Source organism: Ambystoma mexicanum, chromosome 14, assembly GCF_040938575.1.
Source record: "Ambystoma mexicanum isolate Mex_15411 chromosome 14, UKY_AmexF1_1, whole genome shotgun sequence".
NCBI classification, from domain to species: domain Eukaryota; kingdom Metazoa; phylum Chordata; class Amphibia; order Caudata; family Ambystomatidae; genus Ambystoma; species Ambystoma mexicanum.
This window is the reverse complement of record NC_090940.1, coordinates 170,641,408-170,668,435: the sequence shown is the minus strand read 5'-3', so window position 1 is coordinate 170,668,435 and position 27,028 is coordinate 170,641,408. Positions and strand designations below refer to the sequence as shown.

Here is a 27,028-nt window from a genome sequence, read left to right as displayed (position 1 = left end):
GTCTCATGCCTCAAGGACTTCCCATTCAGGTTATCTTCCCTCACTGGTCCACCCCCAGGAACTGTATCCAATAGCGATAGCCGTGTCCTGGCCTTCGGTATGACAGATCCCCAGGGACTAACCAGGGAGACACAGTCTGGTTTCTCACAGTACCCATAAGAAATAAAGGATGTCTGCTTGTGTCATTTTCAGAGTAACTTCGTTATAGTTTGCTGATATGTTCATTTCTCCCAGGCCTGCTCAACTTTTTGCAATGTGTTCATGTATTACAGATCATGGCTTGAGCGTATCTCTCCTGGGAAAAGCTCTCAATATTTGCTAAATGAACGCACATGGCTTTTCTAGAGTTGTCAAAGCACTTCAGTCCTCTGCTTTCACTTGAGGCTTACATTGTTGTGGGAGGTACTGCCAGCCTTTTAATGAGAATTAAAAGGGACTGCCACTGGCAATTCTCACATTATTTTTAGATTTGATGTGCAAAACCAATTGAATGTGTGTTATCAATATTGCTAGAAGCAATATTGTCATGTGTGCAGGCATGCTGATTTGCACAAAGATTAGTTGACCCAAACAAGTATCTTAAACTATCACATAGAAATGCATACAGTACTACAAATGATACCCATGTAAGAAAAGGTTTTCAATTACTTGTGGTTTATTTTTCACTTATTAAAATGCTGTTGCCTTATCAGCCAGTCAGGAGAGAATATGTGTATGCATTCTTCTCAATTGTGCATTCTGATCGTTTCTTGGTTTAGATTTAAACCTTTTGGTAGCAGTTTGTTGAAATGCCATAAACCAACGCCTACAGTAGTAACCCTGAAATAAAACAAAATCAATGTGTTCAGGTCCAAAAGTTTAATACAAAATGCATTTTACATCCCCAAAAAAATAAAGCAAATGATGACCTCCATTTTATTACACATTCATCCCATTTCTAAACCTAAAGTGTCTCACAACAATAGTCCAGTGAGTCTGTAGTACAATAAAACATCTGTGTTTACTTCCATTATTTCCCACTTTTCCTAACTCCTCAATGCAATGGCACTAATTTTCATAGATAGGAGGGATTTTCAAACCAAAATGTAAGCAACTTTTCCTTCTGAAATGTCTTAAATTGTCTATATGTTCATAATGAGGTAACTGGTGCTTTACTGCCTCAGTAAATAAGATATCCTTCTGTGTACATTTTAACCAGCCAAAAATACTCTAATTTAGCCTGTGTACCGTGACTATGTCACATGCTCGAGCCGAGCTGATGGGGACTGGTGTGACCCTGTTTTTCAGGACCATCATCCTCTCCATGTAGCAGGTCCTGGAGTAAGTATATCGTGACTCCCCCTCCCCCAAGCGATCCAAACTATCTATGAGCCTTTTTTGTTATTTAGAAACTATCAGTGCAGTAGTGATACAGAGGGATAGGAGAGAGAAGCAAGTAGTTTACCATCCACTGCAATCCACGCAACAATCAGATACTGTGTTTTGAGAGGCAATGTTTCAAGAGCACTACATGTGAAAAGGGCTGTAGAGCCTGCGTGTGTCAGAATAGAAGTGATGCCTTACAAAGGTGCAGAATAGGCGATGCAGCAGTCTTTATTTGAAGCTGTAGAAGCATGAGCCACTGACAGAGTAAATCTATGATGGCTTTGTACATGTTTATTAACCAGGACTCACTGATCCGTGAGAGGATGAGCTAGCTAGCTCTGAACAGCAGTTTAAGCAGAGAACGTACCCAATCACTCATCCCACTGACCCAGCTGAGCACAGTCAGACAACACATAGTAACCCTTCCCCATTGACCTATTGAAAGATCATGCGTTGAGAGGGGAGTTAGTAGTGCAGTGATTCAAGTTGGGCATAGAGATGCAGCAAGGAGACAAGTAGTGGTTATAAGAGGAGAAAGCAGGAGATAATAGTGGAAGAGGGGGAAAAGTGAGTGGTGGGGTAGAGAAGATCAGAGCAGGCGGAAAGGAGAGGGAAGACCATAGTAGGGGCATTGTAGATGGTGAAGGCGATGAGGAAGGAATGATGGTGAGCCTGGTAGAGTGGTGCAAGAGAATCAGATGAGCAATGGAGGAAAGGAGGAATGAGCGAGCATAGCAGAATAACCAGGAGGAAGAAACAACCTGTTAAAATAGAGGAAGCAAAAGAAAACCGGAAATTAGATCAGGGCAAGGTAGGAGGAGAAAGGAAGGATGAAAGTAAGTACCAAGAAATGGGAAAGGACCAAAAGAAGAGAAGAGCATGGCTGTTTCCAGAATGCGCTTTCCAAGCAAGATCAGTAGTAGACTGGCCTAAGACTACAACCAAATATCTTGTTAGCCCATCAAACCACATTACTGTTCACCAGCAGGAGTGCAGGGGGTGGGGGGGGGGCGGCTGCTAACTCCCGCGGTTTTATCTTTTAAATGCCTAGTGCCCTGCCCACATCTGAAGGCCCAAGGGTACCAGAAGGGGTTACCTGGTAGGAGAGTTCAGTTGGACCAACACCAGCAACTGACGCCATCAAAATTGATGAAGATAGAAATATGGGCAAATGTTAAATCCCAAACACTGGTTGACTGTTTTACCGCCAAGAGGGTCGACCTATACTAGTGGGGGAGAGGGAAGGACTACAGTCCTAAAGAAAGATCAGGTGGTTTGTGGAAACACTGACATCACTGTGGAATCCACCCAAAATCACAATCCCTGTTTTCTGAACAGTACAAAAGTAAAAGGGCATGCTCTTGCCATATGTTGAACCTTAGGCTGTGGCAGGTTCCTAACATACATGACAGCACATTTTATTGTAGTAATTCAAACGCTGAGAAGCACATCCTAACATATAGCAATGGTTTGGAGTCTTACACAATAATCTTCCTCTCTCTTGCTTGGCTATGGGCAGTTAATGTTCCTTCTGTAGAAACTGCTTTGAGGTTTTAACTCTTGTGCAAAACTACCTCCAAACCTAAAAGAATAGTCAATCTGCTTTTCACCGTCTAGTTGCATTGGGCCTTCTGATTGGCAATGTCCACTGCACACAACAGACATCATGCTTGGTAAACCGATTTTCTTACTCGGAGACCAACTTATGAAAGGGCACGTAGGCTGATAAGTGTAGAAGTGCAAAATGTGTTCCTTGTTCTCTCCCTGGGACAATTCACGAAAAGGAAGAAATATACCCAGCAAAATGCACAGACAAGCCTGGAAACACATAGGCTGTACAGATATCTATTCTCTTTGGGAATTATTTAAGCATTTCTCATACAATTTCCTTCCTGTTTCCCAGAAGTGTCATCAGAGCCTGGGGAGGATGAGGAGCCAACAGAAGGGATTTTTGAAGGTCACCAAGCTGCAGTGAACGCCATCCAGATATTTGGGGGTCTGCTCTACACTTGCTCAGCTGACAAAACTGTTAGGGCCTACAATATGGTGGTAAGTCAATTCTTGATCGATTTTAGAGATCTAGCCTTTTGTCCCCATAGCTCACCTTTTGAGAAGAAGGATCTTGAAAGGTTCTCCTTCATTTCATCTGTCTTTGAACTCTTAGGAATTAATCCTATGTATGCATTTTCTCTTCTTTGAATTCAATTCTATCCCTTTCTGGTACTTGCTGCTTTTATAGCTTAAATTAAATACGTATACTGTAACAAATAGTATCACTTCTACATGTAAATAATACTGTCCTTGAAAGGAATCAGAGATTTACCAAAAATGTTGATACATTTTCACTCAATCACAAGGTTCTAAATGAGCACTAGTTCTAGTGCCCGAAACTCGTAGCTTAAAGGTGAGGCGCTTTCTAACTAGGTCGCCCAAAAGGCTCCTTGTAATTCCCATTGCTTGGGTGTGGCAGGCAAAGAATATCGTTTATCCCAAACTCCTGACAGAGATTATGAAATTGTGTGCTTCTCACTAATCATGTCTATGTGAATGGGAAGATGCTAGTGTCAAGCAGTCTCTTAACATGCAGCGGCTGTGTTTTAACCACATGACCGTTTTGTCTGCCATTGGTGTAGATTTCTCAGAAATTGTCCAGAAATCCCATTACCTTTCTTCAGAGATGTGACTGATTGAAGAGTCTAAGGTCACTGTGTTTTGTGTGGCCATATAGTCAATAGAACTGGCAGAGAACTAATAAATATATATGTATCTGAAACCCCAAACTTTGGTGCAGTTGAGTTTTTATAATATTGGATGATGGCACAAGGTCCAGAATTGAAGGACTGTTCAAAGACGAGCGTTAACATTGCAATATTTTATCTGCCACTGTCCTCCATAGTGGTTATTCTCATGTGTCTAAATACAGCCATTGATAATGACTACAGTGCAATTCTGGCGCTTGTTCGGAAATCCTTTTTGCAACTTTCCCTCCATAGTTTCCTATGGAACCCCATTTGTTTTGCTATGTTTTTGATTCTGTCCTGACTTTTTGAAGGAAAGTAAAGCCTTCACCTCCAGTTCCCTTTGGCTCAATTGTTATGAGGAAACTGTTCAGTCCTTCAGACTATCAGTACTTGGAAACCTTGTTTCCCTTTTTGAATTCTTATATTTTAACATTGCACCCAGCACCTTACAGTGCAGTGCAGGGGGATACCTTTCTATCACCCTAGCTTTTAACACATGAGAGTTTTGGTTACTTTTATATGTGCTGTGAAGAATCAAGAGAATTTGTCCCTTCTTCCCAAGGGGAGCCTCCCCCATTGAGACTAGGGAGGTGTGCCCACTTCGCGAGACCCTCCATAGTGGATTGGGCAAGTGGGACCACACTGGGAGAGACTCTCCCTTTGCCATTCCACATGATGGCATATATGGATATATGGGACTATCTGATTTGCTAAACCATATTAAATTCCAAGACTTGGCTGTAGAGAAAGCTAACATTGTACCATCATAAGCAAGAAAGAGAATCTATCCCTTTAAAGAAAAACCTCCAAATAACTTCGACGAGGAGATTGAAGGAGTACATAACAAATGAAGGCGAGTCAGTGGAACACATAAGCAGGCAGGGAGGCCCCCTGCAAGCGTAACCCCCGAAAGAGGCACCGCTAGAGAGAGCTGCGATGCCCGCAACGTGAGGAACTGCTCTGAACACGAGAAGCAAGCAATGTAGATCCGGCGCATGCAGATTCTGAGAAGCTGAGGAATTGGGAAGCCAATACCCAGTGGTGGCGTGACCACGAGAATGTGGTGGGCAGGCTGCCGTATTAACGATGCAGATACCACAACGCTGAAGAGTCAGCTGATGGTTCCTTTTCCAAAAGAGATACAGAGACTTTGAGAGAACAAGAGAGTGGAAAGAAGGGGACGTTACCAAGAGCAGACAGACAGAAACCGAACAGACGATAATGTCCCAGTCAATTACAGGCCTATGAGATGTTCCCCTGCAATGTTAAGGTAATGGGAAGAACGGGAGGACAGGGAGGCCGGCATGGACTTGTTATGCAATCCAAGAGACTAGTCCCAGTATAAATCGGTCTCGGGATGATAGCTCAGGGGCAACGCACTCGCCTTGGAAGCAAGACGATGTGGAGCAACACAGGTTCGATCCCTGAGTCCGCGCTTAGAAACCTCTGGGTATTAAGTGCGTTATAAATAACCAATTAAAATAAAATAAATAAAAAATGAATGATGAAACCTTGAAAGAAAAGTTGATTAACTTGAACTATAATAATTAAACCAAAAGCAAAGTACATACCACAACTAACACTGAGAGGAATATCAGTAAAAGGAGTGTGGCTCAACCCTGAGAAAAGTGGAAGGTACGCCTTAATTCAAGAAGCACAGAGTGGATCATAACAGAGGGAATACTATGAAACAAAGCTAAGAGAAGTCTATAAGAAAAAAGAGAAATAGAACCAGAAAGGGCGAATTAGAATTACACAGAAAGCAAAGTACAAATACTAAACAGTACCTCACAAGACTACCAAGGACCCCTTTACCTGGATCAAAGGATACAACAAAGATCAAGAAGGGAAGTATGGAGAGTAATTCCTAAAGAGGAAGGAAAAACCAAAAGTCTTGTAAGTTAGTCAGTCTCTGGTCACCTTCTAAATCAATTCTTCTATCTACAAATTGTACTTTATCAAGAAAGTAAAAGAAGGCAAATGGAAGAAACCATCAGGTGAAGGGAGCCATTCTACTGATCTTAGTTTGTTAGGATAGTGACTAGGCAAAAGTGGACACTACTATAGACTGATTCAACACGCGTAGCACTGAGTCTTTAGTAATATGGTTTGTTTTAGGTTTTGATATTTGGATTATCTGCAAGTTTACTGGAGGGAGCGGTGTTGCCCACACCTCTTGTATTAGCATGAAAGAGTTGGACCCCGTAATACTTGCCCTGATAATACGTACGATGGTGATTTTTCGACCCACCATGGTCTTTCTCAAGGCTGAATTGTTTCTTGGCTGCACATGGGTGACTGGCTTGCTGGTTGGTATGAAAACTATTAGAGTAGGAGGTCCTCTTATTTTGTTTTTGAGGGGCTTTGTGGAAGGAAAAACCAAAAGTCTCCCCCACCTTTCCATCCTACATCCCCATCCCCTCCTCCGAGGGATGAGACTGAGACGGCGACGACGGGTACGGACGACGGTGGAGACAACGGAACAGATCTTCCGTTGGCATCGACTTCCACTTCCCCGCCAGACGGCGAGGGGAAGAAGCAGGACGCCATGGGACGTTGGGTCATCTCGGCAGCAACGACCATTAAGGCGGCCAACGCTCTCGCTATCATGGCCCGTTACGATAGGGAGCTGTGGTTCAAAATCGCCCGCCTCCTGGACTTCCTCCCAGACGACAAGAGAGCGGAGGCCCTCGAAATCCTGCAAGAGGGCGGGGCGGCTTTGCATCACGGTAGCCACGGACATCGATGTCGGGTTTTGCCAGATGGGCAACAGCGTTTGCCTTCGCCGGCCTGGTTGGCTCAGGGCCACCGACTTCATCCGGATGTGCAGACCAGGGTACTGTACATGCCCTTTGACGGGAACAATCTATCCGGCAAGGCAGTGGACGAGTCACTGCAGGCTATCAAAGTGGACACCGAGATGGCCCGTGCATTGGGCACGCTACATCAGCGACAGCCGTCCTTTCGGACCTCCGGAGGCAAGTCCCAAGGTGCCTCCAAAGGATTCGGCGGCAGCTCTTCGTTATACAGCCAGGCGGGCCGTTCCTCGTCGCAAGAAGCCTACAGAGGCCACAACAAGGCCAGTGGACATTGTCGCCTTCGCCAAGGGGCCCAAGAGGACAAGGCCTCAGCTAAGCAGGACTGAACCGGCAAGGACGTCAGGCGCCCACCCGAGCACCCCGGTGGGAGGCCGGCTGGCGAAATCCGTCAGCGTGTGGGAATCCATCTCCACCGACCGTTGGGTGCTGGGTGCCCTGGCCCACGAGCACACTCTGGAGTTCCAAAGGAAGTGCCCAGACTTTCCACCGGTGGCAAGGAAAGAAAACCACATCCCACAACTACTTCTGGAGGTACGAGCGATGCTGGCAAAGGGCGTGATAGAACTCGTCCCGAAGAGGCTCGGGTGCTCCGGAGTATACTCATGGTACTTCCTATCTGAAAGAAGACCGGCGGCTGGCGGACTATCCTGGACCTCCGCCGCCTCAACATGTACATAAAATCCCAAAAATTCCAGATGGTCACCCTTCAGCACGTGCTGGGGCAGCTGGAAGAAGGGGACTTCCTTTCGTCACTGGACCTGGAGGATTCATACTTCCACATCCTCATACACAAAGGACATCGAAGGTTTCTATGCTTCGTGGTTCAAGGCACTGCCCTCCGCTTTGAAGTCAGCGCCAAGGGTCTTCAAGTGCCGGTGGATCCACGTCTACCCCGATCTGGTCGATTGGCTCATCGGAGCGAAGTCAAGGGAACTCGCCGTCGACCCCACAGCGAAGACCGTCCGTCTGCTCATGGAACTGGGGTTCTTGATCAACTTTGCAAAGACCTGTTTGGTGCCATCGCAGGACGCCCTATTCCTAGGGGCCAGACTCAACACGGTGGCTCGGCTAGCTGCACCGCCGGAGGAAAGGATAAAAGCCATCCTGGGCAAGGTACAACGGCTGTTGACCATGGATGTAGCCAGGCCATCAAGTCCCTACTCGGCATGATGTTGCCATGCATCTACCTCGTGCGTCTGTGCAGGTTGCGGATGCCGCCACTGCAGGAGTTCCTCGATGCCCGTTGGATGCAAGTGGCGGGAAGCTTTGAAGACAAGATCTCCCTCAACGAGACTTTCCATCGAGCGATCCGGTGGTGGGGCACCTGCGCACATCTCGCGGTGGGCACGGACTTCCAGACCCCGGCATATCAGGAAACTGTGACGACGGACGCCTCCCTGGAGGGAGGGGGCGCGCACATCGGAGATCTCCACGCAAGAGGCCTTTGGCTCCCGGAGGAGAGGTCCCTGCACATCAACGTCCTGGAGCTCAGGGCTGTGTTCTGGGCCCTCAGGTCGGTCCTTCCTTCCCTCAAGGGCAAGGTGGTATGGGTCTTCACCGATAACACCAGCACGATGTTCTACATCCGGAAGCAAGGGGGTACCAGATCTCCAGCTTTATCCAAGGAAGTGCCGGATCTGTGGCGCTGGGCCGTCGCACAGGGGATGTTCCTGGTACCCTTTCACCTGGCAGGAGTGAAGAACACTGTTGCCGACTCACTCAGCAGGGAGCTGCGCTCTTGCCACGAGTTGGAGCTTCGGCAGGATCAAGTAGATCTTCTATTCCACACTCGCACTCTCCTGAGACCAAGCCTTGACTGCTCTCCATTGCTACCTTGATTGGGTTTTGGCTAAGCTCTGAGCTCCCTGTTCACCATAACTGGGGTGGCCTCCTACAATCTGTTCACCAAGCCTTATTTAAGAAATCTGTCTTAACGGTACTCTTCAAAATCAAAGCCAGGAATAGAATAATGTTTGACTCAAGGGAAAAAAAGTTGCTCCTCTTAATTTTCTACACTTATGAAGTAGACCCTTTCTATCTTTTTGAAGCATAGCCTGTTTCACAGTCAAATCACTTAATTTCCAAATGGCCACAAAAGATATTACCATACTGACAAAGCAGTACCTAACATCTTTGTGTAGGATTTTGTGTTGCTTTCCACTATGGACGGTACATAAGGGACTGAGGCATCCCGTACACAATCTCTGTGACGCACTGTCCCACCTTCTTTGATTTACATGGCTAATGACAACAGATCAGAAATGCTAGTTCCACCTGCCTGCAATAATAGAAATACTACTCATTATGCCACTGTTCCTTTGTTTTAAACCCCAATCCTGTTACTGACTTTTGATGCTCTAGCCCTATGGAGAATAAGTGGGTTAACAGCAGCTGTTAGTGTGAGATTTTCTAAAGGTCCCCTGGTCCTCTATGGGGTAAGAAGATATTTCCTTTCAACTGTGTCTTTGAGTGGTAGTTTGGCTGTACAGGCAAGGCTGTGCTTCTTGTATTTTTTATTCATTTAAGCAGTTGAATGACATTTCGACAAATAATTTTCATAGTAACCTCAACAGATGGCCTAGGCTTTCACTGGATGGGGTGCCATCACAATCAACTTCTTTGCACTAAGTGTGTTAAACCGGGAGATGATGCAATATTTTTGGACCGTGTACCAGAGAACAAACCCAGCATGCAATTGCCAAGGGCCAGTTATAACATGGTGGAAAATTACTTATGGGTGGTCCAGAGAGATGAAAGCACAGGAAGGCTGTTAGTTAGATGGTCTCTTGGGGTGAGAAGGTGGGCGGATTACAAGGGATCCTTCCAGTGGTAATAAGTGGAGTTTGAGTCTTCTTTAAAAGAGGTCCACTTATGGAATGGCTTTGATGTCGGAGGGAGAACATTCCAGTGGGGATAGTAAACAAAAACAGTGAAAGCTAGAGGCAGCATAGTATGGGACAAATGGGTTGCTGGGGAATGAGCAGCATACCTTCTGGGGGTGGGGCGGTGATTGGGTGGATAGAGTAACGGGAGATGTAGTTGTAGGAGGGCAAGACCACAGGTGGATTTAAAGGCAAGGGGCATACATGTAAAGACAGTGGTTTTGCATAGAGAGCCATCCTGCATGTAGTCTGAGTAGAACTGGGTGAGAATCTGTGCAGTTTGAATAGTGTGTGGCAAAGTTGAGAACTTTGTTAAAGGAAGGGAAAGAGGGGATAAGACAAATGAGCAGGCTTGCTCAATAGTTAAAATCGCTAAGCCCTAGAGTAGCGATTAGTTTTAGTACAATGGTGGTGAACACTGGTGTAGTCTTCTGATATTGAGGGTATCAGTACTTCTGATGCTTGTTAATCTGCTTATAATCGCATGCTGTGCATATGGTCCGACATCCAGTGGTAACCGCGGAGTATTGCATCTTGTCTTTCGGGGGGACGTCGGCATAGGCGTGTCTGAAACACTATCCCTATCGTGACGTGTGTAGTACCCAAAATCCCTCACGCGCTGAGGTCCCTCAGATTGTTTCTTTCCGCCCAGATAACTGGTCGCCCTATAGCGGAGCTCTTCATGAGACATTGTTTATCTTACCGAAATGTCGTTTTAATCCCCGTTAAGTCACTTTGCCTATCAAGAACATCTTCGACGAAGACTACCTTCAGGAGCGCCGGTTGAAGCAGCGGGCCGCGTACGGAATGTCACGCGTGGAGCCTCTCTCCCCTGCCGCAACACCAGCCGAGAGTGACGGGGGTACATCGGATGACCAAAAGTCCAACGCGGACGTTGTAGACCTTGAGGCGGACTATTCGAGAGCTGCCACGCCCATCCCTGACCCTTCCGGGCTCGACTCTGGTCTTGCTACAGGGACCACACCCGGTGACAGGGGCGTGCAATCGCACCGCACAAAACACACAACCCACGCGCCCTCCTCGACGACTTCGTCGAAGAAGGCGAAAGCGCCCTCGGATCGTCTGATCCGAAGCCTTCCCCGCATCCGCATCAGCGCATGACGACTGGGCTTAACAAACATAACAAAGGCGCTACTCCCCAAACTACACACGCCGAAGTTTCTGAACAAGAAACTTCGACTAGTTTCAAGGTTTCCAAGGCCCGTGCAGGCCCGAAAACTACAAGTAGGCCTCTACCCGAGAAGCCATCATCGGAGGCGTTGTCTCCCGAAGATTCGGTGACTATCAGTAAGAGCATCAATAGGATTGCTACGGCAGTGGGCCTAGTACCGGTTTCGCCCACAGTTATGGGCCAATCCGCCGAAAGGTTTTCCACGGTTTTGGAAGACGATCCCGAGGACTCTTACGAAGAGAGCCAGGTACCCCTCTCAAGCACCCTGAGGGGATCCTCTGAATGCCTTAGGGCGGAGGACCCAGTTCCTGCTCAGCTGGGTCCATTTGGGTCATCCAAGTGGACCACGGAGCAATTTGAGGGGTATATGGATCGGTTGGAGCAGGTTTTCAGGGCTTCTGATCAACCTCCTCCGCTGAAAAAAGCTCGGGTAGACCCTAACCCTCAAACACAAGTTGCCCAACACCTAGATGTTCAACACTATGTTCATTATCAAGAAGATGTCCAGAAGGACACGTATAGAGACATCTATACAGAAGAAGAGGAGACTTCTTTTCTGGACAATTATGGGGAAGATCAAGGCGCAACGGTCAACTGGGAGGACACCCAGCAGGATGATCGCAATTCTGATATCGTTTGCCTCGACTCTACCCCATCCACACTGGTTCGACAAGCTCCACCGGTGGATGATCAAATGGCTTTCAACAACACGTTGAAAAAAGCAGCGGAATTCTTTAAAATTGCCACGCTTGAGGCATTGCCTGAACAGGATTTCGTGGAAAATATTATTAATGACAAGCTCTGGCAAGCCAGTCTATCCCTCTCTTGAGCTCTGTAAAGAGACGGCTGGCACCTTCCTTACTCACAGCCACTCAGACTAGAGCTGTGAACCCGAGGGTTGAAAAACTTTTCCGACCCTCCCCCACCGACTCGCTTTATATCAAAGGGCACACAATCCCAGACTCGCTGGTGGTGACCAACACTAGCAAGAGAGCAGGGGTTCCCCTTGCCACGGGAGAGTCACCCCCGGACAAGGAGTCCAAAAGTTTGTATGCCTTAGGCAAACGGGTCACGTCGGCAGCTGCTTATACCGTCCGGATTGCCAATAACACGACGTTACTGGCAAGCTACGTCGACGCCCAATTGAACCTACTCCAGGAAGGCCTTCAGGAGGTTCCGGAACCAACCAGAGCCAAGCTTCTCGCCATTGTCTCGGAGGGCAAAGTTTCCAATCAAAATGTTGTAAAGAATACCCTAGACTCCGCAGAGACAGCAGGCAGGTCTCTCGCACAGGGTACTCTCCTAAAGAGACACGCTTGGCTGCGCACGTCGGGTTTCAGGCCTGAGACCCAAGCATCCATCATCAACAAACCCATAGAAGAGGCCAACCTCTTCGGGAAGGCGGTAGACGATGCGTTGGAGACAGCCAAGAAGGAGCATGAGACTATTAAGTCGCTGCACCAGATTTCCCAAAAACCCTCTTCACAGAGGGGCAGCAATTCTCGGCGGTCCTTTCGAGGACAAGCCCGCGCCGCTCAAAATAATTTCGGCACGGGCAACTTCAACTCAAGTCAACCTGCTGCAAGCCCCACTTACTACCCCCAGAGGGGTCAGAATCGCGGAAAGAATAGAGGCAGAGGCTCCAATTACAGAGGTGCGTCAACCTCGGGTCAGAAATGACCACCAAGTTCAGGTCCCCTCCCATGTCTCCCCGGTCGGGGGGCGATTAACATATTTCCTCAAGGCATGGGAGGGGATAACTTCAGACCAGTGGGTATTAAATACGGTCGCCTATGGTTACTGCGTGGAATTCGCCCGATCCCCACTGTTCAGACCGCCGAAACATCGACACCTTTCACCGGAACATCTGCAGATCCTGGTCCAAGAGGTGGAAGCGCTGCTGGTAAAGGACGCCATAGAAGCCGTCCCGATTCCTCGGGTAAACAAGGGTATTTATTCAATATACTTCCTTGTACCCAAAAAGGATCTCACCATGCGTCCTGTTCTAGACCTGCGCCCAGCGAACAAGTTCATAAAGCCCCAGAAGTTTCGCATGGTAACACTGCAAGAGGTGATCCCATTGCTAAAACAAGGGGACTTCATGACAACATTGGATATGAAAGATGCATACTTTTATATTTCAATGCTGCCAGCGCACAGAAAATTCCTAAGGTTCGTGATTCAGGACAAACACTACCAGTTCAAGGTACTCCCCTTCGGCATAGCCTCGGCGCCACGGGCGTTTACCAAGGTCCTGGCAGTGGCAGCAGCACACCTGCGCAGACTTTCAGTTCCAGTTTACCCTTACCTCGACGATTGGCTCATCACGGGGGACTCGTTCGACGTTTGTTTTTCAAACACCCAAAAGACAGTAGACCTACTGTTCAGCCTGGGATTTTCTATCAACGAAAAGAAATCCAGCTTAGTCCCCAGCCAAGTAAAACAGTTCCTGGGGGCTCTAATTCGCACGAAAGACGGTCTAGTCTTCCCTTCCAGCGAGAAGGTTCAGAACATGCTCCCTCAAGTTCCTCAGTATGTAGCCAGTCGGGAGGTGACGGTACGCAAAGCTATGTGTTTGCTAGGGATCATGGCGTCATGCATATACTTGGTCCCCACGCGCGGCTACGTATGCGTCCCATGCAAGAGTGGCTCAACAGCCAGTGGTGTCAGGCCAGCAGACAATGGGAAGATCTGTTAGTTGTCTCGCCAGCCCTCGTTCTCTCTCTGCAGTGGTGGTCGAGGGAGAACCTCTTGAAGGGGAAAATCTTCACCACTCCTGCAGGGGAAGCCACTCTCACGACAGACGCATCTCTCACAGGGTGGGGGGCTCACCTGCTTCAACAGACAGCGCATGGAGTGTGGTCCCCTCCGGTAGCGTCCAACCATATAAACCTACTGGAGCTACTAGCAGTGTTCAAAGCATTGAAAGCCTTTCAGGAGCAACTGCAAGGGAAGACAGTACTGGTCCTAACCAACAGCACAACAGTAATGTATTATCTGAACAAGCAGGGGGGCACTCACTCTCCAGGGCTATCCAAGCTGTCCCACAACATCTGGATATAGGCTCTCAAACACAAGATGTTCCTGATATCCCAACATGTTCCAGGGGAACTCAATCTTCTGGCAGACTTACTCAGCAGAGATTTTCCTCTGCCAGAAGAATACGAATGGCGTCTGCACGAAGACATTGTATCAAACGTCTTCGCAGAATGGGGGTTTCCAGAGATCGACCTGTTCGCTACTCAGGAGAACGCCCAATGCCCAGATTACGCCTCCAGGTACCCCCAGAACCGATCCAAGGGGAACGTTCTCTGGATAACTTGGTCGGGGAAATTTGTTTACGCTTTTCCCCCCCGACTCCCCTTCTGAACAAGATAGTGCACAAGATGCACCAGGAACCAGTCACCATGAGTCTGGTGGCTCCCATGTGGGCCCGCCAACCCTGGTTCACGCACCTGATGGAAATGTCCCTCTCCCCACCAGTCAAGCTGCCCTGCCCGTACAACATGTTGTCTCAGGACAGAGGGGAGACTCTGCACCCATGCCCACAAACTCTGAACTTAGCAGCCTGGCTCCTGAGGTCATAGAGTTTGGACATCTGCAACTCCCTCAAAGATGCATGGACATACTGAGGGAGGCAAGAAAGCCTAACACACGTTATTGCTATGCCAGCAAATGGAAACTTTTTGTCATCTGGTGCAGTTCCAAAGGTGTCAATCCCACTGATTGCTCGCCTTCACACATTGTGTTATATCTAACCCATCTGTTGGACTCTGGGTTAGTCTTCAATTCCTTAAAGGTTCACCTAGCGGCGTTGCCAGCCTACACCACGTCTGGCAAAAGGTGTCATGGTGGAAAATACCTGTGATTAAAGCCTTTATGGAAGGGGTTGAAAGAATGTATCCCCCCATCATTCACCCAGCCCCTGGGTGGGATCTAAATGTGGTTTTAACTAGGCTCATGGGACCCCTTTTTGAGCCTATGCATAAAGCTAGTCTGAAAGAACTGACTTACAAGACAGCCTTTCTAGTAGCTATCACTTCTATCAGAAGAGTTAGCGAACTACAGGCCCTCTCGGTCTTGGACCCCTATGTTACAGTCCACAAAGATAAAGTAGTTCTGCGCACTCATCCCAGATTTGCGCCGAAATGTATTTCGAAGTTCCATGTGAACCAGTCAATCGAACTACCCACTTTCTTCCAGAGACCTACTAACGTGGCCGAAAGAAGCCTTCACACACTAGTTGTGCACAGGGCAGTCATGTTCTACATGGATAGAACTAAACCACTGAGGAAAACTAAACAATTCTTTGTTTCAGTGGCAGCTGGTAGAGAAGGGGACCCTGTCTCTAAATCAGCAATATCAAGGTGGATTGTCAAATGCATCATACTATGTTTCTCTCTTGCAAAGAGAGAAATGCCCTTCAAGCCTAGAGCACATTCTACTCGAGGCACTGGGGCATCTATAGCATTCATTGCAAATGTTCCCCTAGAGTCCATTTGCAAAGCGGCAACCTGGAGTTCTGTACACACCTTTACAAAACACTATTGCCTAGACACTCATTCTAGGTCTGATTCTCAGGTGGGACAAGCTGTACTAAGACAACTTTTTTCTACTGTTCCTTCTCACAACCCACCTCCAACTCCGGGTACTGCTCGCTAGTCTATGCACAGCATGTGATTCTAAGCAGATTAACAAGCATCAGAAGACATGCATTACTTACCGTTAAAAGCATTTCTGATGATTGTATCTGCTTAGATTCACATGCGCCCTCCCTGCCTCCCCGCTCGGTGTGGAAGGAACATAGACTACTTACTACTATCTCTCTTCATGTACTCACCCACTATAGCCTTGGGCTCCCTCATGGCAGAAAAAATACAATCGGAGGGACCTCGGCGCGTGAGAGATTTTGGGTACTACACACGTCACGATAGGGATAGTGTTTCAGACACGCCTATGCCGACGTCCCCTTTCGGTCCCCCGAAAGACAAGATGCAATACTCTGCAGTTACCACTGGATGTCGGACCATATGCACAGCATGTGAATCTAAGCAGATACAATCATCCGAAATGCTTTTACGGTAAGTAATGCATGTCATATTATCCCCACCAAAAATATCACCATATATGGTCGTCGGGAACGGGCATAGGTCGTATTTTTAGGGGGGCCATTTATTATTTTATTTTTTTTGGTAGCGGGTTTACGGGGGTGTCCCCCGGTCCTTTAAAAATAATGCAGGGTTTGCAGTGGTGTCCCCTGCAGTTCCATGTCTTAATATCGCTGCAAAAATATGGCAATATTTTTGTATGGCGATATTATTGCGGGGATATTAACACATGGAACCATATTGAGGAGGTTTAACCTGGCTTTTGTGGTTTCAGGTTGCTATCAAAGAGAACCCCAAGTTTGCTAATAAACGCCGCGCACACATACACTGTGAGGAATCTGAGGGCATCCTCACTTCTTTCCCCCAAATATCCTCCTCCCAGGGGGCCAGGGAAAGGCCACCGCATTTGGATCCTGACCCTGGTGGTGGATATGCAGGGAGGGCTACCTGGGTGGAGGTGAACTGGGGGGAGAAAGTGAGGTAACCCCAGATGAGACGCTGTATCCCCCATTTCCCTTTCAAAGAGAGTTGAATGTCCCCCAGGCCTTTGTATGGTTTTATCAATCCTGTTCTTATTTTCCCATTCACTTGCATACAAACACTAGTCTAGTACTGGGACGAAGAAGAGGACGTAGGAGGAAGAGGATCACTAACTACAGTCAGTGGTCTAGTTGTGGAACCTTTGTGATTGGTTCCCGGCATTTCAACTCACAGCAGTGGGAATTTAAAGATGTTGCAGGTGAAAGGAAGAGGAGTTCTATGGTCCCAGGCAGCGGCTTGGTTGTCCAGTGAAACTAGCTCGGAGTGGAAGCGGAGCCAGAGAGAGAGAGGCGCAAGACCGGAGAAGCTGTGGTCGAGAAGGGAGCAGCAACAGAAGATTCCAGGGCGAGCGACCCAGACGGCAGGAGAACCAGAGAGGCTGTGGAGATGCCGGGCTGCCGAACAAGGAAAATGCTACACCCTACAGCCATCGCCGACGGCGATGAAGCCGCCAGCAGTAAGCAGTGACCTGTTTCCATGGATACAGGGCACTTGGGTGCTTCATATCTTGTACCGCTTGCATAAATCAGCCTCCAAGATTCTGTGAGCCGATGATGTTAGACATTGGGAACCACAGAGAAGCATATGAGCACTGGCAAAGTCATGAACAGGATTATAATGCAAAAAGACAACCAAGAGAAACAGCATTGGTAAAGGGCCATTTGAAAATGTGATTTGAGAAACCTGTGAACTGCGATCTGGGAATAGTGGCAAGACAAACAGCATAAGAATGTGAAATGAGAAATGCCCTTTAACTGGCAGGAGAGTAAACCAGGCACCACTGTAGCAGTAAAGCTGTGGCATTGTGCATACAAAGGAACAGATGAGAAGGGGCAAGAAAGGTGTCTTGGTCGCATACTCTGTAATGGGTGGACCTTGTGGTCTTACAACTGTGCTCAGCCTGAGGAAACCTACCTATTGAAAAGTCTTGCACATTACCTTTTGAGAATTGTGTTAAGCTTGGTGTGAACTGACATTAAGGAACGTTTTGTGCAACTTGTGAAGAGTAACCAAACCAGAGGAGCAGGGACGTATCCCTGGAAATTGTGTTGAGAAGAAGTTGAAAGACTTGGGAAAGGGAACCTCTGGACATTGTGAACTGTCTTCAATCTTGGGGAAGGGGAACCCCTTGGCAAGCCTAGAGCTGGAAGAAGCTCTGAACTGTTATATGAACACTTATTTACTTTGACGCTGACATCCCTACACTTTATGCAGAAGTAGATGGGAAGGCAAGTATAGGTTTCGGACACCGACATATATTTACTTTGGACTTCCTGACATAGAATATCCTTAGTTTCAGCAAGATAGGGAAATCCCAACTTAGCGTAGGGAAAGTTAGGCCATTTTCCAACCCTATTTACATTGAATGAAAGTTTTGTATCCCAAACTTCATTTCTGTTCTCTGTGTCTACTTCATGATGCCTTCAAAACACCCACACACTCAACCATCGCAAACACCCCTTCACACACACAATCCATGTACCCTTCACACACACATCCCTCATGCACACCCCAGCCATACCCCACACCCCCCAGACCACCCACCCCTTACATACCCACACCCCATTCACGAACGCTCACCCGCATGTACACCCCACTCACACCCACATTATGCACACGCCCCGCGCCCATCACTCACCCGCACACACCCCTCACCCACACACTCCTCACAGACACAACTTGTGCACACGCACCCCACACATGCTTCATACAAAGATTTGCCAGTCTCCCAATCAATAGAGGCCTGCCTCACTACTTTTTTGTAGGCTCACATACAGGGATATGGATAGAGGTGACTGACATATGCATACCCGGTTAGGACCAGTTCCCATCCACTTAGGACCTACCTTTGTTAGTTTCGAATGGGAGCTCACTTAAGCAAACAGCCAATCGTGGCCTTTTCATTCCTGAAAAACATACTGAAAGGGCAACAAAGCCAGGTGCCTTCTTACAAACATTTAAAAATGCATGGAAGACGGCAAATGGCTACCATCACAGTAAAATGATCAGTTTGCTGTTTAGTCTCATGAAAAGTAAAAGCCTGCCACTAGCCTGTATCTTGACAAAACTCACACACAAGCTCTCCAGGGCACTTTTGAAGTAGCCATTCCCTGGTAGACTTTAGGGGGAACCAAGGCGGCACAAAAACCAATCAACAATAGCAGGCTGCTGACTCATAGTGGAAGGGACTTGCTAACATAACAATCAGGACAGCTCCATGTGTGGTTTTTTCCAAGTTTCCAACCTTCCACTATTTGTGAAGTAATGAAGCATTCCCAGCATATGATTTCCAGATATTTGTGCTAGTAATAAGTATGTTTACAAAGAGATGTTGTGCCACTACATATAAAAGTGACTCCTCGAGTGAGACTTTTCAGCTCGACAATACAAGGCATTCTAATAATTCTGTACATCGTTATGCTTATAATACATATTGTCTGATTGGAGTGTGAGTGTCTGTGTACTTATTTGTCTGTCTTGTTTTGAACTTCTTTCACTAGCCATTTGTTCAGAGACTCCCCTGCTACTGAGCACCTCTGCCCATTTGAGGCTAATTTTGCGACTGCAGCATTGTTCATCTGAGCATATGTTTTCGTGACAAATGCTGATTTTTAACACAAGCACTGCCAAAGCTAATAGGTTTAGCTTCCCCTGATACTTTTATGTGCCCAATTGAGTTCCTGTGCTGTGTGCAGTCAGATGCAATTCAAAATAATACCTAAATCTGTATCCTGCCCTTAATGAATGTTCATGGAGTGAGCAGGTTGTGGTATATGCAAGGACTTTGTTTGGTAAAAAGTTGTATTTTCCCGTCATGCTATAATGTTTGTCCCTTAGTTGCATTTGAGTTATATTAATATAGAATTCTCCAAAGAGGGAACACTCTTTCAAGTCTGACTAGATCAAAGGAGGATTGTTTTGGAAAGAGCAAGAGAAATGAGTCTTTGTTAGGGAGAATTTTCATTTCTGTGCTAATTCCATTCACCCTTAGACACCCCCAGCTCTTTTGCTGGACTTAGGGCTTGTGATATATTACTCCTGAGTGAGTGGGACCTTTTTCTCACTCTCTCATGTATTTCTCATGACTAGGATTTTTGTGTTTTACTGTTTTATGGAGTCTGACAAACTCCATAGGTATCTGCTTTTTGCATAGTGACACACCGCACCTTAGGTGCAGTGCGACTAAGAAGTCCCTTGGACTTCTCTTAATGTTTAATTACATTTTCTTGGGTGAACTGCCGTTCCCAAGAATAGTAAGATTATCCCTGTCTGTCTTATCTTTTTCTTTGTGGGACCAGCACACACCACTGTATGTGGAGTGCTGAGGGTTACCTAGTAATTTCCTAACCCACTTCTGATGTGACATTTTTTGTCACACTAACTTACTTTAAATGGCTGGTGGCAGTGGTTTAATTGTGCTACCAGTGGGCATTTTTACTGCAGGCTGAACCCTCAGCTGCAGTACAACACTCATGACAACACTCATGGGTGACCATTTACCCAAAATGGCCCCTCTCTTCTTTTTACGTCATTTTCGGTTTGTTAGTTCCTTCTTGGCATTTACTCTGTTAGTTGAAATAGGTTTGAGTCCTTTGTGTGTTTTGCCTATGGCAAGCTTCAGCCCTGAAGCCCGCCCAGGCTCCAGTGTATCTGGAAAGGCAGGAAGTGAGGGAGGGTCCCAAAACTTCCCTGTCCTTTGTCTCTAGGTGTGCCTGAGTGAAACCAGTCCCAATTGGCCGTCTGGCTGTCCTGGAAGGACAGCCATCCTGCTGTCTGATTGACAACAAAGGCTGTGAATGAATGGGAAATTGCATAAAAAGCGAGGTTTTTGGGACTAGAGGCAGAGTCGACCACTGGAGAAGAACATCTGAAGAAGAAACCGTGATGAGACACCAGCAGCACCCTCCTGGGCCGCAAAATGCCTGGTGAAGCCCTGCAGCTGTGCTGACCCCGTTTTCAAATTGACTGGGAAGACCTGTACGGGACGACTTCCTCCCTTAGGCTGGTGCGACCAACTAGCCCCAAGACAAGCTTAGCTGCAGAAGCCCAATGTCAGGGGTCCTGTGACCATTGACGAGTGCATTGTCTTGCGAAGTCCGAATCCATCCAAATCTTCGTGGGCATCCAGAGGACCCTATCGAAGCAGGACATCTTGATCCAGAGTCCCCTCACCATAGTCCAGGACCGAGGGAGCCAGCTTCTTCCAATTAGTGTTTTTCGTTCTTCATTGACGACGAGGAAAGGACGCCAAAACACTGAAGTGCTGCTGAAACAAAGGAAATCCATTGCTGAGGAGTCCCTCTCCTGAGTACTGCCGCAGGAGCCATACAGACTTCCTCCCTTTCGTCACCACAACCAATTTCCAGGAACAAGGGTCTGCCGAGCTGTAGCAAGGAGGAATCCAGCTGGAACATTTTTTTCTTCGAATCACAGGTACTGTGGGGTTTGGGCTATTCACCTTTTAGCCATAAGTTGTGCTTCCTATCTTGCAAAGTGCTTTTTGGAGTTGATCTCAACTCACCTGCGTTGGCCTAACAGATTGCACTCTCTACAACGTGGCTCACTTGAATTTGTGATTTCTTCTGAACTAACTAACTTTGTCAAGACTTTATCTAAGAAGAAGTGCATCAGAACTATTGGCTTTGTCCATTGGCTTTGGCAGTCCTTTACTCCCTAAATGCACTCCTCTAAACCTATTGGCTTTGGGTGTACTTGTTCCCTCAGAGGTTATAATTGTTGACACTATTATTGCTGGGATAAAAGTCTATCTGCCTCCCTGGGAGATTGTAATTGTTTTACAAACTTTTGAAAGTATGTTCTAAATCTTATTCTTTTTTTTTAAAACACTATCATTTTAAAAGTAATACAATATAGACATATTCATAACATCCATGAATGACACTTCAACTACTAAATTCACACTGTATCAACTAATCAAATTATTAAACTAACCATATCACCATTTTATAATCTTATGAACTATAACTAATTTCTTTAAACAATAAAGAGAGATAAATGGGTATGTACCACCAGCATACCCTTAATCAAGGGGTTCACCCTTAAAACTTTGAGACAATAGAGCTGGTGCTAAATGTTGCTTCCCACTGGCCATAGACCCACTGGCCGTAGACCCTATTCTTGTCCTATACCCACTTTGGGAACAAGACCAAACACTAGTGGACACAAATTTGTAGAAAATATATATATATATATTTCTGAGGCTTGTGGAATCTGCTTAGATCACATGCTGTGCATAGGCCGACATCTAGTGGAAGCTGCGGAGTATTACAGTTTGTTTTTCGAAAGTCGAAAATGGGGCGTCGACACAGGCGTGCCAGTAATACTATCCCTAGTGTGACGTCCACTGTACCCAAGATCCCTCACGCGTGTAGGATCCTCAGATTGTTTTTTTCCGCCATACTGGTCGGAAGCATCTTGCGGAGTTCCCTGGCCTTAGCCATACTTTTGCTGTTATTATAATTATAATTCTTATTCATTCCCTTCCCCACCCCAACGTCGACCCTCAACTTCGACGACGGCTGGAGAAGTCATCGACCGTCGACTGCTGCACGACGGATCTGGGCCTCGGAAGGCCGCTGGCCTCGGCCCGGGCCTAGTAGGCCGCTGGCCTCGGCCCTTACAAGTAGGGAGAGTGGGGGGTGGTACATACTCTTCACTCTGGATATATAGTTACATTTTATATATTCCTACACTTAGCAGCCCGCTGCCTTAAGGTGCGTATGGAGGGTACCCCTTTTCAATTCTGCCCCAAGTGCAATCGCAAATACCCTTGGGTCGACAGGCACGCCACGTGCAATCTCTGCTTGCCGAGGGATCACCCCAAAGCGAACTGCAGAGCGTGTAGTAGGTTTAAACCTAAGACACTTAAGGACCGTTCGACAAAGCGTTGGGCCCACCACGCCAGGCAGGAGGCCATGGCAGCGGAGGGCGCCTTCAGCGATGGCAGCGACGCCGTACTTTCGGACGGCGAGGGCATTACGGCGTCGAAAGGCAGCCGACGAGCGCAGGTCCCCGACCTCGGAAGGTCGTCCGGCAGGGCGGCTATGGGGAAGACCCCCGGCGACGCAAGCGCTACACACCTAACACACACTAAACACACTAAGACCAACCGGACCTCGACGACGTCGACTTCCCGGAAAGAGGCACAAAAAGAACGGTCCGACTCGGTGTCCTCTGGGCGCTCTCGATCGAGATCGCCTCACGACGCAAGGCAATCATCCACTCTTGCCAAGAGTGCCTCGCTACACACATTAACGGAAGTTCGATCGTCGGGAGACGAAGACGACTTCCACCCCCAGGCCGCGCTCCAAGATACCGAGACCGCGGTTAACACCAGTGAGGCCCCACGCCCGAAGCACACAGATACCTCTCCAGACCCTCGGCGCCAGGCGCCGAAAGTCTCTGGGGCCTCCAAGGGACAGGGAAAACATTTTTCCACGCACGGGGAGGGGGGGAAACAGCAGAAAGGACAGCCTTCCACTCCTGTAAAGCCATCCTCTCACCCTAGGCAGACAAGCAAACACAAGTCTACCCTTGGAAAGTCCCATAAATCATCACCTGCTAAAATAATACCCTGTTCCAGGGAATGGTCCAGTGAAGACATAGACAGGGTTATGTCTAGGATGTCTTCCTTGGCTGATTTTTATGATAAGAACCCAGAACACTTTCTTTCATATAACCCTCAAGGGGCCACACCCTCAGGCTCCTCCGATCCTATCCCGCTAAGTAAAAAGCCCCGGTTCGAAAGACCTGAACCCTTCGAGGTTCAGCCTTACTCCACTCCATATTCTACTCCACTCCCCAGTTACCAGGGACAAGTTTTCCCTGAAGAGGACCAGGAGTTTGACATTATGGAAGAACAAACCGGGACAGATTACTATGCAGAGGATGAGGACCTGGAGGAGGGAGAAGATGAGCAGGAAATTTACAGAGTAGATTCCCCAGTACAAAGCGAAGCCCCAGTTACTGACTCTCCAGTTGATAACCAGCCCCTCCTTAACGAGGTTCTCGCTCGAGCAGCGGAACACTTCCACATCGACACCCACGGTGTACAGGAGGAAAGGGACTTCGCGGAGGAGTTTGTAGGAGAGAGAAGACCGGTCGCTCAGACCATCCCTATCCTCAAATCCATCCAACGAAGAATAGATCCTTCCCTGGTGAATCCGAACCTCACCAGAGCTGTCAACCCCAGAATTGAAAAGATTTTCCGGGCAGCCCAGTCTGACCCTCTGTATATAAGGGGACATCTTAAACCAGATTCCCTAGTGGTTACCAACACTAGAAAAAGGGCTGGCACGCCCTTATCTTCATCAGAAGCTCCTCCCGACAAGGAGAGCAAAAAACTGTACGGGTTTGGCAGAAAGGTAGCCTCAACGTCCGCCTACCAAGCAAGGATTGCGAATTCCACCACCCTGTTGGCTAGTTACAATTGCCATCAATGGGAAGAAGTCGCGGCGCTCATTGCCTCTGCTCCAGAACCGTTAAAGGGCCAGCTGGCTCGGATCTCGGCAGAGGGGAGAGCCGTGTCTGGTTGCATTTTAAAAGCAACTTTCGACGCCGCTGACAACGCAGGGAGATTGATAGCAGAGGGTACTGTTATCAAGAGACATGCGTGGTTACGGCAGTCGGGATTCAAGACAGAAACCCAGGCTTCTTTAATAGACAAGCCAGTGGAACCCGACCTATTGTTTGGGAAAGCGGTCGAAGACGCACTTAAAAATGCCAAAGATGAATATGAGACTCTCAAATCCCTTGGCCAGCTTACCAACAAACCCCCTAACCAGAGGGGGAACAGTAATTTTCGTCGCCCACGCGGCCAAAATTCACAAAGAGGCAACTATGCCCAGGGACAGGGTACACAATGGAATAACAACCAGCAGTCTACCCAGAGTTACGGCAGGGGTAACAAGAGAGGTCGTGGAAGAGGCAGAGGCAGCCCCAACAAGGGAGGTGGCACGCCTCTACCAAAACAGTGACGCTCAGCTCAGGGTCCCTTGCCACGCAACCCCAGTAGGGGGACGCATTTCCACCTTCACCCAGGCTTGGGAAGGGATCACCTCAGACAGATGGGTGCTGTCAACAGTATCCGCAGGATATTGTATAGAACTACTGCAGCGTCCCCGGAACCATCCTCCACGACAAAGAGTGCACTCCCTAGAGCATCAAAGGATCCTTCTCGAGGAGATCGCCATTCTGCTAGAAAAGGACGCGATAGAACTCGTCCCAGGACACCAGGTAAACAAGGGTATCTATTCAACTTACTTCCTTGTGCCAAAGAAAGATTTGACAATGCGCCCAGTATTGGACTTACGGCCTGCCAACAAATATGTCAAGCCCCAAAAATTCCGTATGACCACGCTACAAGAGGTAATCCCCCTCCTAAAAAAGGGGGATTACATGGCAACCTTGGATATGAAAGATGCTTATTTTCATATTTCCATGCTCCCAGCGTACAGGAAGTACTTGCGCTTCAAGGTGGACAGCCGCCACTACCAATTCAAGGTACTGCCCTTCGGGATAGCTTCAGCACCAAGGGTATTCACCAAGGTACTGGCGGTGGCGGCTGCACACCTACGCAGGGAAGCAATCCCGGTGTACCCTTATCTGGACGACTGGCTCATAACGGGGGAAACCCCAGGAATTTGCAGGTCAAACATTCAGAGGACTATCGACCTCCTCCACGAATTAGGCTTCTCCATCAACGAGAAAAAGTCAAGTCTGGTGCCAAGCACCTCAAAACAGTTTCTAGGAGCTATCCTAGATACTCAGAAAGGATTAACCTTCCCTTCGGAAGAGAGAATTCGGAATATACTTCTGCAAATTCCGTATTATCAGTCAGGTCGACAGATAACAGTACGCAAAGCTATGCGGTTACTGGGCATGATGGCGTCATGCATTTACCTGGTCCCCCACGCGCGTCTGCGCATGCGTCCCATGCAGGAATGGTTGGCGAAACAGTGGTCTCAGGCAAGTGGTCATTGGGACGATCTAGTGGTCGTTTCGCCAACACTCGTACAGAGCCTACACTGGTGGACAAGAGAGAATCTCGCAAAGGGGAAACCCTTTTACGACCCCGAAGTACAAGCCGTGGTGACTACAGATGCATGCCTGACTGGGTGGGGAGCTCACCATCTCCACCACACTGCTCAGGGTCTCTGGTCTCACTCAGTAGCCAAGAACCACATCAATCTGCTAGAGCTTCTGGCAGTATTCCGAGCGCTAAAGGCGTTCGAGCCCCATCTACTGAACTTGTCGGTGCAGGTCAGGACGGACAGCACGACAGCCATGTTCTATCTGAACAAGCAAGGGGGGACTCGTTCGCCAAATCTGTCCAAGCTTGCCCAGAAAATATGGATATGGGCACTCAGACGGAACATCTTCCTGTCATCGCAACATGTTCCAGGGGAGCTCAATTCCCTAGCGGATACTCTAAGCAGAGACTCCCTCCCAGAAGAACACGAATGGGTCCTTCACAGAGACGTAGCAGAAGATATCTTCTCTCAGTGGGGTTTCCCCACTATAGACCCATTCGCCACAAGCGAAAACAAACAATGCCCAGGATTTGCATCCAGGTTCCCCCAGCCAGACTCCCAAGGGAATGCCCTGTGGATGAACTGGTCAGGGATGTTTGCGTACGCTTTTCCACCAACTCCTCTCATCAGGAAGGTGGTGTACAAGATGAACAAGGAATCGATGACGCTCATCCTAGTTGCTCCCATGTGGGCGAGACAACCATGGTTTCCACACCTACGCAGGATGGCGGTGTGCGAACCCATCAGACTCCCAGCCTGGTACAACCTACTGTCCCAGCAACAGGGTCAAACAGTGCATCAGAAACCCAACTCTATGAACCTAGCAGCATGGCTCCTGAAGTCATAGAGTTTGGACATCTCAAATTACCACAGAGGTGTATGGACATTCTAAAGGAGTCCAGGAAACCAAATACAAGGCACTGTTACTTTGATAAGTGGAAAAGATTCGTTATCTGGTGCCAGAATAAACAAATCAACCCGGTTGATTGCACTCCTTCCAACGTTGTAACATACATGCTCCACCTGCTGGATGCAGGGTTGGTTTTTAACTCGCTAAAAGTACACCTGGCAGCCCTCTCGGCTTACACCACATCCCATAACAAGGTCTCGTGGTGGAAAGTACCAGTGGTTAAAGCCTTCATGGAAGGAGTAAAGAGACTTCACCCTCCTATTTCGAACCCACCGCCAGGATGGGACCTCAACGTGGTGCTAGCTAAGCTCATGGGACCCCCATTCGAACCCATGCATAAAAGTAGTCTCAAACACCTGACTTATAAAACGGCCTTCTTAGTAGCCATTACCTCCATAAGAAGGGTCAGTGAAATTCA

General features: G+C 47.9%; 1 protein-coding gene across 2 annotated transcripts in view; it reads left to right on the top strand.

Moving 5' to 3' along the window:
• ZNF106 (zinc finger protein 106) overlaps positions 1–27,028 on the top strand; it is a 693,205-nt gene that overhangs the window by 458,023 nt on the left and 208,154 nt on the right. For both annotated transcript variants that reach the window (XM_069638825.1, XM_069638826.1), the window contains one exon: positions 3,269–3,414. In XM_069638825.1, coding sequence (XP_069494926.1) covers positions 3,269–3,414 — 146 coding nt within the window. The remainder of the gene's footprint in view (positions 1–3,268; positions 3,415–27,028) is intronic.